At 46.6% G+C, this 18,119-nt stretch overlaps 1 protein-coding gene across 1 annotated transcript; it reads right to left on the bottom strand.

Moving 5' to 3' along the window:
- Positions 1-1,280: 1,280 nt before the first annotated feature.
- On the bottom strand, positions 1,281-17,793 carry CTC1 (CST telomere replication complex component 1). Its single transcript, XM_086460620.1, has 24 exons — positions 17,773-17,793; positions 17,543-17,691; positions 14,775-15,021; positions 13,677-13,873; positions 11,880-12,024; positions 11,211-11,513; positions 10,910-11,038; positions 10,347-10,573; positions 8,666-8,840; positions 8,381-8,581; positions 8,019-8,145; positions 7,703-7,817; positions 6,892-7,354; positions 6,415-6,504; positions 5,979-6,122; positions 5,626-5,696; positions 4,718-4,827; positions 4,223-4,388; positions 3,886-3,972; positions 3,642-3,801; positions 3,088-3,152; positions 2,664-2,826; positions 2,397-2,523; positions 1,281-1,456 (listed from the first exon to the last, which is right to left on the bottom strand). The coding sequence occupies exons 1-24, from the start codon at positions 17,791-17,793 to the stop codon at positions 1,281-1,283; spliced, it is 3,858 nt and encodes a 1,285-aa protein (XP_086316746.1).
- Positions 17,794-18,119: the final 326 nt, after the last annotated feature.

The following is an 18,119-nucleotide window of genomic DNA, read 5'->3' as shown; positions in this document are numbered from 1 at the left end:
CTGCAGTTGTCATGTGAAATAAAAGTAGAACAGGTGAGTAGTAAGCGTGGCAGCAGACAGAAGAATAACATACATGATGAGGAGGAGAGGGACACTAGTAAGATACTACTGGAAAGTTCAAATTCAGAAGTAGAAATCATGTTTAAAAACCATTTTAACTATAGAGACAAAGTTGTCTTTTTTGTTTTTAAATAAGTCTCTGTTATCTAGCACATCTATTTCTGTAGCACTGCCCGTTACGATGTTATTCATATTACCAGCCTACTTTCAGTTGCACTTTTAAATCAGATTTTGTTTCATTTACATCACTTACAGTCAACATTTTCCTCAGGCTGAGAGGGTTGTTTTGTTTGCCCTTTTTTTTTTGGTTTGTCTTTGTTTTCTTTGGGGAGGGTGGGGGGCAAGCTTCAGCAAAGCCGTTACCATGTCACAGAAAGCGCCTACAGAAAAAAGGAGACTGTCACAGCAAACCTTGTGCAGGCCACCCTTAAGCTGTTTTGGCAAACTTCTTAAGGATGGAGTCTCAGAACTTGCCGTGCCACCATGGATACTGGCACGTGGCATCGCAGTCACCCCCTTCCTTATCGGGAACAGACAGGCAAGCCTGTAGCATGCTGCGAGTTTGTATCACAGCTCACTGCCTTCCTCTTGTTATCAGCCCCACGCAATGTTGAGGACACCGTTTAAGCTTCAAAACAACGCCCGTATAGTCCTGTGATTTAGTACCATGATTTAGTTTCCAAACAGTAACTTACTTCCCCTTCTCTTCTTGGAGGAAGGAAACACTTTATAATTTTAATAATTCCAAGGGGGTTAAGATGACTTTCCCTTGTGGCAACTGTACAGTTTTGCCTAAAGACAGTGAATGATCTGCAAAATGCCTGGCTCTGGCTCATAAACCAAGAACCTACGTTCTGCCTCATTCCCCATGTAGCAAGTAAACCTTAATACTAAAAATAGATACGGTGTTATTTAAACTGTATTTTGATAGCTTTATTTAGTAGATACTACCACATAAAACACACACATTGTGTGCCCTAGGGCCAAAACAACCACTGTCATGTAGGAAGCATTGAACATATCTCTTCCGAAATGTAGCCCAGTATCACTGGTGGCAGTCGTCCAGAATGACCATTCAGGAATTGCACCAGTCGCAGCAGCTTCCTGACTGCACCCTTCACACTGTGCTCACAAGCCCGTGCTCCCACTGGAAAGGAGATTAAAAAAAACTCCCAATCCCAGTAGGTATTTCCGTAATTCTTCTCTCCCTGGGAGAGATGTTAAGCAGTGGCTCCCACTCGGCAGTGCCTAGATGTCCTAATCCTCTCGCTGTTCAGAGAGCTTAAGGAGCCTTGTTCTACTTCCTCCACATTCAGGCACAGCAGGCTCGGCCGAGGTCCCACTTGTGACACAAACTCCACTTCACCGCACCGAAAATTCCTCAGCTGCAGTGGCACTGAAGGGGAAAGACACAACCCGCAACAATTCAGTACAGCGCTCCTGCTCTGTTCTCGCACACAGCTGTAAAGCTGCTGGGGGAGGGAAGGCCTTGCAGCAGCTGCTTGGCATCTGCTAAACCTCAAAGGACAGTACAATTAATGAATCCAGGATGTAAGCAGACGAATGCATTTGGCCAGCCTCCCTCTAACTTAGGAGAAACAGACATTCTGCACTGCGAAATGCTGTGAACTATGTGCTGCTCACATAGCTGATGCACTGAGCTTTGTATTCTCTGTCACTACCAGCAATCTGGCCTTACAGTGTTACTTACAGCCAAAAGATAGCGTCTCCACAGCAGAGCATCCTCTGGTGAGCTTAGCAAATCAACCCCTGCAGCACGCCTGGACTCAAACCCAAGCGCTAATGTTAGCACAAGCAGCTAAGGAGAATGTCCCCTTTACACAGCAGCTACACAGCTGTGGCAGCACGAGCTCAGACATCAGCACCCACGAATCCAAAACTCTTCAGAGCCTTAATTTCTGTGGCTGTGGTGAGGATTTCCAGGCCTAGTCTTGACTCTACCTGCTGTCCTGTCTAAAGTCAAAACCCACTTGATTTGAGAGGTCTGCACAGTAACTCTGGCTGGCCAGAATCCTGTCCCATCCAAGGACTGGGAACCTTGCTCTAAACCAGCTCTATGCTTCTGTGTAAAGTAGAAAAATGAATATCTGATATTGTTGTAGATAGTGGCTTTTATAATATTATTTCTGTATTTTTGTAACCATGGTTCTTCTCAGACACATCTTAGTTCTACACTACGGAATTCACAATTCCACGGAAATCCTCCAAAGCTCTTACTTTGTGGGCAGTGAAGGCAGCTCTCCTTCCCAGCCTGGCAAGATGTCTCCTCCCTTCCTTCCCACGCTAAATAGCAAGAGTCAACAGTGCCTTCTTACCAGGCTGCAGGATCCTGGAGGGCTTCCTGTCTAGGCTGAAATCCAGCAGGATAGGGCGACAGATGAGAGGACTCCTGCACAGGCTCCTTAGGTAGCAAGCAATGAGATCCTCAGGTTCCTCTACACACTGTGGAAAGAAAGGGTGTGCTGCCAGGGGACGCGCAGAGGGAGGCAGGGAGCCACTGTAACACCCACAGCAAAGGGAAATCCAGTCCGGCTGAGGCTCGAGCCCAGCACGCTGCAATCACCCCACAATAACCCACTCACCCCCGTGCCAGTAGCTTCCCCATGCTGAATGGACACGCTGCCCCTGCTCTGCACACAGTTCTGCACAACTTCCCACTCGAGAAGGCTCAGGCCCAGCATTGCTGCCACATGCCGGTTCCTGCACAGCACCAAAGCTTCACCCGTTCCGTCCTCCACCAGCACCCTACGGAGAGAGCAGGCAGACTATGGTGCAGTGGGAGGTCAGGACAATGCCTGGCTCCCTCACAAGGGTCATGTCCCAGACAACACACCTCAGTAAAGAGAGAGGAGGCTTGTTCACATCTGGGAAGACATGACAACTCTAACTTCTGTCTTCGCTATTCTGTCCACATCCCATCCTTGATCTGATTTTCCCCTCCCCTCTGTGGTGTAATTTGTTCCCCCCTACCCACCTCTTCCCATACCCCATCTCTACAGCGCTTACCGTGCACTGGCTTGCCTCACTCCTGTGTGTGATGGACACGGTGGATTGTGTCGGGTGCACCTCCCCTGAAGGAAGAGTAAAGCTACAGCTATGTAAGGGTGGATATAAGAGAGAGAAGGGGAAGGGCCACCACTTCTTTTAACCCTCCCCTAATTAAGTACGCAAAGGATTAAAGAACTTCACTGCATTTCTAATGAGCGTCTTGGGAAAAGTTTGTATGCGGAGAAAAAAAAAAAAAATCACCCGCTGCAAGGTGCTGAACCCCAACAGCAGTGAACATGGGAAAAGCAGAGCATTAACAGAGTAGGATTCCCCCTTCAATGTCCTCACTAACTCCCAGTCCTAGCTGCCAGCCTGCCTGGTATCAGATACATACTTCTAATCAGTTGTCACTTTGACTTTCCTATTAGAAAGGGACCATTTTCAGATACTGGAAAAAGAGGTTGTGGAATTAGGATAGGAACTCTTATTTCCTCTACATGGTACCAAAGGATGTGTCAAAGTAGAACGTCTGCAAGGCTCCTCACAAATTCTCTCTGGGGAAGCTTGAATACCTCTTTGAAGATGCTGCTGCAAAGTGTGCAAACCCATTGCAGGGACAGAGTCAGTACACAGGACAAGTGGCATAAAATCCGTGCCTGGGGCAGGTTTTGCAGGTGAGGTTGCAAGCTGGATAGAAACACTAGTGAGGGGGATGAGGCTTCTCCTACAGAACTAGAAGAAACAGGAGTGTGAGAAGCTTGGAACACAGAAACTTTTTTTTGGACAACATAAGGTGGGAACAGACCCTGGACTCACCTGCGAGAAAGAGCTAGGTGAGAAGCCGGCAGAGATATGATGCTCACACAGCTGGAGACAATGTATGTGCAATAAACATTATGGAATCTGCAATATGAAAGAGCAGATGTCAGAAAGAGCTCATAGAACCAAACCGCTCAGTTTTCTTGGGATGGCTGGTCTGGTCTTCATCTGTAGCATGGTAAGAAAATAATTCACAGTAAGAGACTGGGAGATACGAAGGTATGGGCAAGGGATGAGGGAAGTCCACATGAGAGGAGAGATTAAGAGAGAGTTTCAAAGACAATAAGAGAGGTCAGAGCTGTGGCCTAGATCAGGGCTCTGAAGACAGAGGTACCTTGAGATTCTGCGTTCCAAGTTCTGGAAAAGAATCTTGGCTCCAGGTAGCAAACCCCAGAGATGCTGCAGGTAGGTGGCAGCAATGTAAATGTCCAGCACGACAGGGGAGCCTGGGGCAACTGAGACGCTGAGCTTCACGCTGTGATCACTGGCTAGCAGACTCCCTGAGGAGGCACAGAACGACACGCACCATGAGCTCACTCACACAGACGGGTAGCATAGGCCGTCACTGAACTGGCTCTGCTAGTGGTGTTTTCCCTCCCATTGCAACAGGGCTATCACTGTTCCACCTCACAGATTTTCTAGTAACAAGATTCCCATTCCCATCCCCAACACACATGCAGTGTAGCGTGACATGCAATGGGATGCAACTTCCTGGCATACTTCCGCTATCCTCAGACAGAGGAGCAGTTAGCCAAGCGCACTGTCTCTCTGAAACAGAGAGAAGCAAGAATCTATCTGTTGTTACCTTAACAGGCTCCCACAATCTTACCTTTCTGCTCTTGAAGGGTGACAGTCGCAGACGGCTTCTCATTCTTTGGAGAGGCACACAAGGTCCTCTCCACTATCTCACCAGCGAAAGAAACGAGGGAACCTGTGAAACTGAGAGCAGACCAGGATTTCTGTCCAGCCTGAAGACAGAGGGAGCAGAAGAAGGCCTGACTTCAAGATTGCCACAAAGGGCAGGGTGAAGTGCTGTTTGTTGCTTGAGCCCACTTCCAGGAGAACCCACCCTTGAGCACCTGAGCTACTGGACTGAGGGCAGCTTGCTGAAGCCTACCCTTCCCAGGGACAAGAGGCCCCGTTAACTCACTTTCTGCTTCTTCAGGCTCAGCAGTGAAGAATTAAAAGGGAGAGGCATTACAGCCTTCTTATCTGCTTAACTCCAAACTGGTTTTCTTAATTAGAGGAAGAAGCCAAGCGAAGAAAAAGATGATTTACCATAAGGTGCTGGTGAAGATTTCAGCATGCATGCATATCACCCCAGATTAAACATGCTTTGAACAGAAAAGCTTCTAACCCTAGTATTCGTTTCAGCAAGTTATGATAATACAATCAAAACCCAACAAAAAACATCACACATTCAGCCTCATTCTCCCTGCTGTGCCTGTTTTCACTTCTGACAGGAATTTAGCAGAGCCCTGTGGGACCAAGTCCACACCAGCAGTAGCTCAAACTTTTTCTGGATACCATTTTGCAGTCTTGTCATCTGCCATTCCTTTAATTTTGATAAACAGGATGGGGGCGGTCTGGACTATCTGCACATAGGAAGATTTCCAAACCATATTCCTAGTGCGGATAATTTATTGCTGTTTAATGTAGTACTGTCTCCAATAAAGATGAATACAGACCCATTCCCTAAGACACGGGTCACATGTGATTTGGGGCAGACCAACATACCTGTTGCTAAGTACTTCTGGAATGGAGGAAACTCTCTGGTCCATGCCTGTCAGCACTGACCTGGCTGCCAGCTAGAAGTGGAGGAGACACAGCCTCAGACAGATTGCAGTTTATAGCTATCCCCAGCCAGGGCAGTAAAGCTCTGCACGCTTAGAGCTACGTCAAGCAACTGATGCTTCCTCTCCAACCTAATTCTGAGTCAGGAAAATATGAAGCCCGGCAGCAGCCTCTGACAGAACTTAGAGCAGAACAGTCCCATCAACACGACTTTCTGTATCAATAATTTTCTGAGCTAGTTCTGGAGAGGTCTACGAGTCGCCTGTGAAAACTCAGAGCAATAAGGCCCGGCATACCTGGCGCTCGGTCAGACAGGAGATCCATGTTTCATGCTGTAAGTGCCAGGTATCTTGGACAGGCAGGCACAGGGGGCAGGATGATGTGCTCAGAAACTTTGCTGGCACAGGTGGAAAACAGAGCTTGTCAAACACTTCCAAGTCCTGAGAGAAGAGCAATAAGGCAGGAAAGAAGACTATTAAAGGAAAGAGATTAAAGCTATATAGGGAAAAAGAGCCACTGATGGACAATAGTTTAAAGAAAAAAAAAAAAAAATCTGCTGAACTCAAGAGCTCTGAGAATTTTAACCAAACACAGAACTGAAGCAGTTCCTTGGCAAGACGGATGGGAATTCCAAGCCTCGAGAAGAGCTTAGTCACTCTCTGACTCCTCGACTCCCACATGCGGTTCAGCAAAAGTCTCCAAGAGGAAACAGCAAGACAACCTCTCGCTTACCAAGCAGTGGGGCACAACGAAGTAATACAGTCCATCCAGGTGCAGAAATGGAAACCATCGTAGAGACTTTCCCATAAAAAGCAGTAGTGCCTGCAAGGGAAGGGGAGGAGAGAGAGAGAGAAAATGGTGATGAGAAATGGTGACAATGAAAAAGGCAGGAAATGAAAAACACATCAAGAAGAGAGCAAGCCCAGCCGAGGCTGTCTTGACTGAGAAGTAAGGTTAACACCATCAAGGGTAAGAGAAGGTGGATGCATTTACAGGAAGGTGCCAGGGAGGAGACAGAACTTCCTTGGGGTGGCACAAGGCAGTTGCCTGCATAAACATACATCTGTCCCCAACACAAAAATCCCATTCCCCCACAAAAATCACTTTCCCATTGATCAGGAATCTAGATACTTAATTACCACACAGGCTCTCTGAGGAGCCAGCTCCTAGCCTTATCAAACCACACCCCAAAGCTGCCTCCTGCCTCACTTCCTGCCGTGTCACGCCCTCTTCTCCATCACAGCTGGTCTCCTCCAGCTCTGGTAGATTCCCAGTTTCTCTGGGGTGGCTCCAGCGCCAAGGTCTGCCCAGCCACAGCACTGTGGCTTGGAAACTGCGCTGCAGCTCCCGTCTTTCTCCATCCTCTTCTCTGGGTAGTTGGTAATTGCGTAACATAAGACCTTCTTTCTGGGTAACCAAGAATAGGCGAGATACACAGCTGGTTCTTCTAGTGCTGCTCTGGCCCCCCTGAGAGTTCAAATCTCTGGGAGTGTCCGGCTTGGGATCCTCCAGTTTCAGCATTTTTGCCGCTGGGGTTTCCAGCTCAGATGCTAAGCTGCCATCATCCTTCTTCCTCAAAGAGGAGCTGTTTCCACGCCTAAGGCCTTTCTGGATTTGTCCTTCAGCAGCATGGAGAACCTGAACATCCTCGAAGTAGAACTGCACGTAGACACTGAAACGACAAATGGTAGCAGTGGAACTCCCTGTTCCTGACAGTAGCTGTCTGAAACAAGAGGTTAACTGGGAAAAGCACTTCTGGTGATCGCCCTGCAGGTATCCAGCGGGAGCATCAGGAAAGGGCGAAGTAGAGGGCAGCTACCAGGCTGGGTGTATTCTGAACAAAATGGAGATGGTGGGTTTCTTGCTGATAAAGATCTCTTTCTGCACATAGCAAAGGACAGCTGCTTTGGCACTGAAATCCTATGCTGACAAGCAACTTTACTGAAGTTCTGGACTTTTTTGGAGAGTTGTGGAACTGGAGAGTGACGATTTTACTTGTGTGCTGAATAAAAGAACTCACCTGGTTTTTTTCTCCCTCACATGCTCGAGATTTGCCAGGTGCTCCCAGGAGGGAAAATCAGTCTGAAGGAATCTCTCCACTATGAGCTGGTAGTTTTCCACCTGCAAGAGCGATCCTGCAAACACATCAGAGAAAGGAGCTGAGCTAATAAAAACAGAACATAAAAACAGTAAGCTCAGTTTCCTCATTTTAAAGTCATGAGGCCAAGCAGTGACAGTTCAGCATCTCCATACCAAGTCTCCTCTTCCTTGTTTTGAAGCTAGATGAAAGAACAGCAAAAGCTCAGCACTCTCAAATTTAGCTTAGTGGGACATACCTATGAGAGCTGTATGGGCAAAGGGGCTACCATCCTTATGGGATATCACACAGGGAAGCGTGCTGCTCTTGTCCTGCAGCTGGAGGGAACTGCCTTTGGAGGAGACTCTCAGCACACCCAGTAGTATCTGCAACAGAAAGGAAGCTGCAAAGAGCATCAAACAGTTCCTGCCTTTGAAGGCCATAAATCAAAGTGTGAGTAGCAGCAGCTCAAATTCAGCCTGTGTTCAACACATTACAGGTGAGAAAAGCAGCGTCATTCCCTAACAGGAGGAACAGGTATGCATCAGACAGGGTGCTGGAAGGCATGGGGACAACCAGGAACTCTCAAGGTACAGACAGTAAAGGGAACAAGGCACTTACCAGTCGGGGCTGGAAACTTTCTGCTGAGAGTGTGCAATAGGACCAGGCCAGTCTGCGATTCAGCTCCTGGGTGCCCATGTGCTGTGCCTCCAAGGGGGAGAGCAACTGTGATGGACTGAAGCCTTCCCAGCTCTTCTGTTCTGCCAAAAGGCAAAGTGCAGACAGGGATGGGGCCTGGCATGGGGGGTTCAGGGTCAAATACTAAGGAAAAAGAAAGAAAGAATGAACCAGCTGAATTTCTTCCCACCAGACAAACAGGAAAGAGCTCACAGAGCATTTACTCACCTTCTTCAGGGGACACTGGTGTATTTTTGCTAGGATTTCATTATAAATATCCCTTGGTTCCTCTCTATCTGGCACCACAGCTTGCAGAAGGGGGACAAGGAACTTCTCAGCAGCCCCAGGGTTTCGGTGCGTAGAGCTAAGCAACAGTCGATGGCGCCCAAAGAAACAAGAAAACCTGAAAAAAATAATGACAGTCAGAAGCACTAGCAGCCCTCATCTTTTAGTGAGTTTTGCACCTAAGTCAGGGATCCTTTCTGCTGGTTATAAGTGAATGTACTCTGTAGGACTAGAACTAAGGAGAGCACAAAAAAGTACATGAAGTGATTAAAAAAAAAAAAAAAAGAACATTAAGGGCGATGCAGATTTATGTCAGTCAAGCAGAGAAGGAACAGGAAAATATACAGAAATGGACAGACTGGCAAAATCTCGAAACTCAAATGGACAAAAAAAACCCAAAATAATGTCCCTCTGAGTCACCCAAATGGACCTCCATGCATTTTGGCTAAGCTTGATATGATTATTCATGTAAGGTATACTTGGCTTTCTTTTACAGGATGCAAAAAATCACAAGACAAACAACCACATATTGCTCTTGTTCCAATATTTTCCTTGCGTTGCGTTCCTTTCAGAAGTTTAGCTCGCTGCTTTTGAATACCTGGAAGTGACCACACTGCCAATCAAAATATGACTTAATATTTTAAGTCTATTAATAGAAAGTGAACTCAAATAAAAAGATATAGCAACTAACTCACTGGAACAATCTTCAAGTAGTAGCAGGACTTAGCAATCACATTTAAACAAAGTGAAAAAGCTAATAAAAACTGAAACTTACAGCTAGCATCATTCCCAGGGCAAAACCGAAGCTGTTTTATTGGAAAGCATGGTAAAAATTCCACAGTGCCAGTTAAGCACAGGAAGACTGGGCATCTATAAACTACTTGATTGCCCGAGATTCAATATATACATTTTAGTTTTGAAAGTCCAAGGCAGTGATCAATCATAACTATTCCAGAACAAACACCAATATTTTCACTAACAGAAACCAGAAGTAAACCCAGAAACTGGCCCACAGCTGTCACGCGAACAGAGTGCAGCCCTCAGGGAGAGCAGGAAGGCATCTGGAAGATCCAGAGATAAGCATGTGTGGGAAAATCTCCTAAGACAGAGGCTCTCAAATGAACACCCACACTGGCAATACTCAGAATGTCTCAAAGCAATATACTGAGCAGCTGCTGCTGCTCCTGTGAGCAGCCAGGACACAGGAGCCTTTATATCGGTTGTGATCTGGTTGTAGCAGCGTTTCCAGCTCCAGTCTCAGTGCCCACCTTGATTTGCCAAGCAACCCACGTTGGCAGGCAGACATCCTACAGTGCTTTCACATTTCAGGGCAAAACTTCCTAGGGAGGAGTACATTAGCACATGCTCTGGAGCGCTGCAGCTTCCCAAGAGCAGTGGGCTTACCACACACGCACTTCAAAAGTGTACAGGTTTTCTCCTAAGAGCAACTGGATATGATGTGAAATCTAGATGAATGGCTTACTTAGGCCAGTAAACCAGAAGCAATTGCTGCTGCTATTAGTATCCAAGCACAGTAATTCTGTGAACCCTTGGCTCTAGAAGACACCCACGTAGCCCACAAAGCACATTTACACATAGCCTGACTTCAGAGGAATGTCCTCACCTCTCCTCAAACATCTCCAGGAGGCTCACCAGCCAGAGGTAGAGTGGCATACCAAGATTGTAGCGGAAGAGCAGCTGTAAGTAGAGATTTCCTGAAGAGGCTGGTGGCTGGTAGGGGGTGCTGAGCCTTGAAAAACTCTTCAGCACAACAGTGCTGCTCAGGCAAGCACCAAGTACAACGAAAGGGAAGGATACCAGAGGCTTCTGCAGGACGTGGACATCGATGAGCTGAGATACACAGACACACAACTTAAGAAAAGAGATAGCCAGTCTGCCACCACTCCCCAAAACCATCATGCCATCCTAAATCCTTTGTCACTCTATTGGGTTGTCCATAAACCCAATGGGCCTGAGGAACCTGGCACTGCTTAGGGAGGAATAGACAATAATCATTTTAACTCTCATGACAAGCGTAGATAGCAAGATCCTCAATTTTGTTCCAGATACTTGCTGAAATAATCCCAGTATTCCCGTAGTCTTCTGTTGACCCACAGACTCTTGCACCATCCCCAGGGCCTGAGTCTTTTCCACGGAATGCTTTATGCCTCGTAAGTCTTGGCTTACCTCCACACATGCTCCTGGTCGGAGTCCACGTGCAGAGTTCAACAACTGCTGGTAAGCAAGGCACAAGCAGACTTTGTTATCCAGTAAAAAGAGACCAGCTTGGACATTGAGTACTTTGGTGACAGTTCCCTCAATAGAAAGCAAACAGAAAGTTACATTAGTGTAGAGAGTCCCAGAACAATAAGAGACTCATAGGCCTAAGCAATAAAGAAATAAATTCATGATGAAAATAAGACCTTGCAGGCCACAAGCCTAAACCCTAGACCATGTGTATGTGAAGGTTAACCCTACCAATCCTTACCACATATGAGATGATCTTGGACTCTTTGGTTGATCTTGGCCTCTCCTCTTCAGCTCCCAGCTCCAAGGAGTCACTGAGCTGCTCAGCAGCCTCAAGGGAAGGAGATTGAGTGGATTCTCCTTGCCAAGCAATGTCCAGTGGCTGCTCCCTCACCTGCTCTGCACAGTAGGGCAGAAGGCGGGAAGAGACACCAGTGACAAATATCTTTTGTCCAGATTTCTTCAGGCTGGTCATACTCAGGCCTGTTATCGTATACCGATGACCCAACTGGAGGATATGATGCCATGCCAGCTGGCTGGGCTTCTAGAGCAGAGAAACCAAAATTGACATCAGCATCTCCTGCACTGGAAAAAATTCTTCCCAACTCAAACAACCCCAGCCAAAAAACCTTCTCCTTTGAGAGGACTCTTAGCAAAAGGGTGATATCTACAAGATGTTCAGGGACACTGCAACTGCAGGAGGGAGGAGGGCTGTCTTTTTACAGGCGTAGAACTAGACTTCTTACATACAAGGACTATTGTAGGCTGCATGGAATAATAAATAAATAAATAGAATCACTAGTAAAAGGAAGAATAAATCAAACCGGGAAGTCAAGGGCAAGCTTCAAAGAATTAATCAACTAGCACATATACAGATACAGACTTTGTAAGCAAAATTCCAAGGACTTACCTGCACCAGCACAGGGACCCAAACAGCTGAGGTGAAGCACTCCAAAAACAGAAAGAAGAATGTCTTGTGGCGAATACAAAGGAGAGGCCCAAGTCTGGCCAGTTCACCTGCCACAGTGAGCTTTGATCTTTTCTTATATGGAATCCTAGAGGGCAATTGAGGAAGCAAAGGACTTTCAGAGATGAAAGAAGAACTCGAAAGTATCTCAAAACCAAAATAAACAAATACAGAGCATGCGCTTTCTGGAAATAAAGGATCCAACAAGGTACTATGGACCACCTCTCAGAGAGGTTTTCAAAACAACACCTGGCTACAAAATTCTTACTTTAACTTCTATATACTAAACCCCTTCGACATTTTAAAAAACCTTAATGAGGAAGAAGCAGGGTTGTGTTGAACAAATTCACATGCTCCATGACAACAGTCAGATTATAAGAAGCTTTACCACAAGCAAGAAGCTAATTATAGGTCAAAAGGGGGGGGGGGGGGGGGGGTGGGGAAAGAAGAGGTACAAGCAGCAGAAAACAGAACTTGGCTTTGTAGATCTGTGGAATGTGACAGTGTAGAAGTTCTAACCCTATAAACAAGAGGCCTGAAAGCAACAATGGAGCCTTCCTAACAAAGTTGGCACAAGGTGAAAGGGCAGCAAAACTGAAAGCACATGAGAGGAGAGAGGTGACATTTCTTTAGTCATTTCAAACTCTCATTTCAAAAAAAGTAAAAAAAAAATATCTCCATTTCAAACAAACAAATATTTGTCATTTCATGTCATTTTCATTTCAAGTCCTACTGGCCTCTAATATAACCATCCCACTTACTCTAAACAAACACATTCTTGATTCTAAAACATATAAACAATTATCTAACTTCATGACTTTTTTAAAGAGAAATACCAGAACATCCACACACACTAGTACCAGCACTTCAGTGGTAACATTTTTAAAGAGGGAACATGGAAAATTGGTCAGTTATTAGGGAATAGCAGAGGAGCTTTATGTTAAAAGCCAAAGAGTGTACACTGAAACATGGAAATAGTTTTCTAGTTTAGAAAAATCTGTTGAGCTAAATCAAACACTTAAGCTTAAAGTAAGTTTCTCACAAGCAAATAAACTCAATTAAAACAAAAGAAAACTAAAAAGAAACTAAAGCAGCCTGACTAGTGACATTTAATTGTTATTAAATTACACCAAGAATTCTCTTGCTCAAGAAGATAAAATATGATCTAGCACAACCTGAAATTATCAACTTCAGTAAGATTTACAATTCCATTGGCTATGTATTCACATACAGTATTACTTCCACTAAAAACAACAGTTACTCTTATCAGCTGACATTAAACCGGCACCTTTATCTCAGCAATCTGGTAAGAACTAGACCAGTGCTGTATATTAATTTCATATTAGAATCCAGAACTACTTTCAGTAATACTTTTGGTTCACTGCAAGTTAAAAAAAAAAAAAAATTGTGCTAATCAAAAGAGTGAATTTTAGCCTCAGTGAAAGTTGAATCATTGCTTTGTTCTCATGTACTTTCTGTAGTATGAAAATACATTCAGAAATAATTAAAATTTCTCTTATTTTGTCAAAATACAGAAAAAAAACTTCCAGTAAAGTCCTGGAAAACAGCTGATTAACAAAAAGTGGCTTTATTGTGTAACTTTTACCTCCACCACTCATCGTTACGTTTCCACCTGTGGCAGAAACAGAATTTGGCTCTTCCTAAGCCAAGTGCTCTTCATGGTACGGGCCAAACCAGAGCAACAGTGCTATGATGGAGTTGAGCACACTAGGTGCTTACCTGGAGGTAAGCAGTGGTTCAGCAGATGCCAGGTAGGTGACTGGAATGCTGTCAGGTACTTCCTTTGGGAGATTTATTGGCACTGGATCCACCAGGATTTCCACATACCCTGCTGCACTCCGGTCTGTCTGTGGTATATATGACCAACTTGGGAAGAGGAACAGTGACTCCAGCCACTCAAGTTCAAAATGCAAGAGCTAAAGCAAAAGATAACGAGATAAAAGCTTGAGGTGAGTTACTGTATGTTTTCTCAACATTACTTGGAATGTTCATTAATAATTTGCCCTTGCATGCACATCAGAAACTCTTGTTCTATTGCTGGGCTTCTTTACTAAATGAGAGCCCACTCTCTTATCTTGCATGCAGAACTTCTGTCCTTCCAGATGCAAGTCTGGAACAGATTTGCTGAGCTCTACAGCTAGCATTTCCTGGGTTATAGTCACACTGTCCTGGCAAGGTGATAATTAATTCACTGCAAGGATTAGTTATTTATAGACTATATTTCTAAAATTCTCACCTTCTTTCTTTCCCCCCTGTGTTTTTAGTCAGAAGTTCAAACCAATATAACTTTTTCCTAGTCTTTGCCTCTTTGGAAAGCACAGCCTTAGTGCTCTTTCATCACCACTCTAAGGGTTACCACATCTAGACTCCCCTTGCAATGACCTTCAGACAGCTTTTAATTCAATTGTGAAGCAAGCTATTATTTCCTGAAAGTATGTCATCAATCCATCACTGAACACCCAGTGCAACTCTCCAGAAAGTTATTTCTGCTCCACTAGTCAGAATTCAACAAATAGAGGGTAGTGCTATGACCTCCACGTCTCCCAGGCCACTTGTACTGTCGAGAATTTAATAGAACTGCACGTCCGGCTATCTCTTTTTCCAGGCCAGTGCATTCACTATTTGTTCTCCCAGCAATGACAAATTTGACATGTTCTATCCTCTCCCCAGGATCTGAGCTTGCCATTTTCCTGCCTGTTACACAGATATGTTATTTCCCACGCTACAGACTTTGCAGACCATTTGAAGCCCCTGGTGGTCTGTGACACTGCCCCAGAAGTGGGAATAAACACAGAATCCCTCAGACTGTGGACATACCTCACATGGAATCATCCCAGTATGGTCTTTCACGTACAGGCAACCATCTGCCAACTTTTCTTTGTTCTCTTGCCTTCCATCCGTTAAATAGCCAACCAAGATCAGGTAAGTCCTTGGCAAAGTGCTCTGCACGGGTAAATCACCTTGTCCTTGATGAGCCCATTCTTTAAATTCATTAGTGCTCCAGGTCAGGTGGCTGCAGCACGGCACGCGCTGCTGATGCTGTAGGTCAGAGATGGAGATGAAACTGGAAGGAAAAAAAAAAAAAAAAAGAAAAGCAAGAATATTGAAGTATGTAGGAAAAACTCAGTCTGCAAAGTTTGGCGATTACAGCGACCATTGCAGTGGACAAGGCTTGGCTAAGTCAGAAAAGCCTTAGCTATTGGCGTGGTCTGATGATACCACATGGCAAGAACCAACTCATTCATCGGCATTTATCAATGACCTCTCTCAGCTCAGTCAACACATCTGTTCTGCTTGAGCACCCCTCTGAAAACAGACATCCTTTGCTACTGTGGTTACCTGAGCAGGCATGCAGAAGACTTGGGACAAAATATTAATTGAGAGTTAACAAAATAGAACATGTTTTCAAGTACACATGGGGGGAGGTGGGAGGGAGAACAAGTTTTAGTTCAGATATTTTTAGCTTGAATGGGAGACTCTGTGAGAAAACCCCAACAACTACTCAACACAGTTTACATATAAGTAACAAACACGGGTAAATACAGATTAATACCATCATTCGGTGCTAAAATGGCTGAACTGTAGTAAAAGCAAGGTTGAACAACTTCTAGACGAAGATTGTGACAGTTTTGAAACTAACCCTCTCCTGTGGAGAGCTTACACAATACAAAGCTGAGAGACTGCAAGCCAGTAATCTTAGACTGGGCCTTCCCTTATAAGAACACAGCTGAGACAGCCCTAAATCTTTCCACCTACCCTCCTGGCTTTGGGGAAAGGGGGGAGAAGGAGGTGTAACATCAAATCAACCTCAGGTGAAGCCGCCTGCAGTTTAGCATCTATCGTGCTTAGAGTGACCACGGTACCGAATATGGGAGAACAAGGCAGCATCCTCAGTACATTCTAAGCCTTTTCAGTGTTTATACAATCATGGCAGCATTCATCATCATTGTTTACATCCTGGCTGTCTATGCTACAGAATTAACGACTCCTCTGTCCATGCTAATCTCAACACTGAAGGAGCAAATACACATTTTGGTACTTGTTTCCAGTGAGGTTAGCTGACAATTTTAGGTTCTGAAACTAGAGCTTTATTCACAACACCCACTCACTCAGTAGCGGGACATAATCAAATTCAGAGTATGAATAAGAGGAGTTTCACTTGATTAGTCAGGTATCAAAGGTTCAAAGCCAGAAACCAGTCTAGATGAGTGATGGATCTGAATCAGCTATAAATAGTATTTATATAAAAAAATAATCAGAAGAGATAAACTTACACAAGTACTTATGCTGTGTATTTGGCAGGAATCTGAACAGGAGACAGATTAGCTGAAAAGGGCATAAGCAAACTGCTCCATCCTCAGAGACAGAGCAGCACTGGGAATAATGCTCGTATCTATGATCTACAAGGAGAACAGAGTGCTGCTCATGTTTTCATCACATGTGCTGACTCCTTTTTAGGAGAAACCAAAACTACAGCAGTATGCTGGATCCTGGTTATCACATACAGAGAACTAACTTCTGGTGCTCCACAGCTTGATGGTTAGCTGTGGATGTAGTATGCTGCTCACAAACAGACCACTGGCCTCATACATGACAAATACCAATTACCTTCAGCTCTTCTCTACGAATTCCCCTGAATATAAACCAAACTCTGGTCTAAACATTGTAAAATATAACCTGTAGAAAAAATATGGCTTAGATGAGAACAGTTTAGCTGGTGTGAAAGACCTACCGTCTACATTTATAAACTGTTAGTATAAAATTAAAGGCCACAAGTTCCTAATCAATTCCAGTTGACCTTTGTCCCAAAACCAGCTGTGCCAGGGAGTTTAATACACATTCTCCCACCATAAGCTAGCAGAAGAGAGAAATAGAGCCAGGCGAGTTAAACTTTCCAACGTGGATCTCTCCCACCAAGTTGTGCATTTTGCATAATGGCAAGCACTAAAATATGGGCCACACCACCCTAGATTCCCCCTTTCTGAGAGTGTACACTCAAAGGCAGACCTCAGCTGGCCAACAGCCTTGGAGACCACACCCGGGAACAGGCTCCTGAGCAGACTAGCAGGATCCAGCCGGGAAGCCGCCGTGCAAATGCCGTGCAGTACAGCAGGTTGCTCGCAGCGAGATGCCCTACTTTGGTCACACACTCTACCTACCACAGACTAGCGGATATGGTGCTTAATCATACCGCAAGAGCGATCAGGGGCACATCGAAGCCAAGAAAACGCATGCGGTTAGCCGTCTTCGACAACATCCCTCCCACACCCAGCATCCGGGGCAGGCATCGCACATGAACGAGCGGCGCTCGCCTGGCGGCGGCTGCTTACTACCACTGCTGCTGCAGCCGCCGTGCTGAGCTCCCGGGAGGACCTCGCCAGCTCCGCTCCCCCGGCCCGTGGCTGCAGCCGGGCCCTGCACGGGTGGGGGGGCCTTCCTCCGGAACGTGACGCGCAGGCCCCAGGGACAAGCGCGGGCATCAGGCCCAAAGGGACACCCTCCCCCCCCCCCCCCCCCCCCCCCCCCCCCGCTCCATCCCCTCATCTCTCTCCGCCTCTCTTCTCGCTTCCCGGCCCCGCGGTCACCTGTAGCCGAGCGGCAGGTCCCCGCCACCCGCGTACCGCAAGCACCGTAGTACCGCGTCCAGCGGCGGCGGCTCTGGCTCGCCAGGCCCCTCTCGGGCAGGGAGCGCCCGGCGGGTGAAGTCCTGAGCCGCCTGCAGCCAGCGCGCCTCCTAGGGAGAAGCAGAGAAACGGGGCTTTCAGCGCCGTGAGGCGGGGAGGGCCCGGAGCCCCCCCCCACCCGGGTCACTCACCGCCACGCTGGGCTCCGCCATGACAGGCGCCAGGCCGGACCGCGCAGGGCCTCACTGCGTTTCCATAGCGACGCGGCGGCGGCGGGAAACGCGCAGGGCCTTCTGGGAGCGCCGCCGAGCCGCGACCCCGCCGGTCTCCGCCCCCTCCCTCCCCTCCGGCCAATCTCCACCGCCCCCCCGCTCGGCGCTCCCGCCCTCCCTCCGGCAGCGGCCGAGGGCAGCGGCCGCTGCCACTCAGCGTCAGGGTGCTGCGCGGGCGGCTGCGGCCCCTGAGGTTAAAAAAGTACCACAACGGCGGCGAGAGCTGTTTCACTCGCCGGGGCCGTCCCTCACGCAGAGGGCTGGCG

Source organism: Leptosomus discolor, chromosome 1, assembly GCF_034619465.1.
Source record: "Leptosomus discolor isolate bLepDis1 chromosome 1, bLepDis1.hap2, whole genome shotgun sequence".
In the NCBI taxonomy this organism is placed as follows: domain Eukaryota; kingdom Metazoa; phylum Chordata; class Aves; order Leptosomiformes; family Leptosomidae; genus Leptosomus; species Leptosomus discolor.
Note: the sequence above shows the minus strand (reverse complement) of the source record. Positions and strands in the feature narration are given on the sequence as shown.

Coding starts and splice junctions, on each gene's coding strand:
- CTC1 (XM_086460620.1), bottom strand. CDS start 17,793: ATGGCGGAGCCCAGCGTGGCG. Junction 13,874..14,774: donor CTGGGATGATTCCATGTGAG/GTATGTCCACAG, acceptor CTTTTGCTTTAG/CTCTTGCATTTTGAACTTGA. Junction 5,697..5,978: donor CCTGTCTGACCGAGCGCCAG/GTATGCCGGGCC, acceptor CTCCACTTCTAG/CTGGCAGCCAGGTCAGTGCT.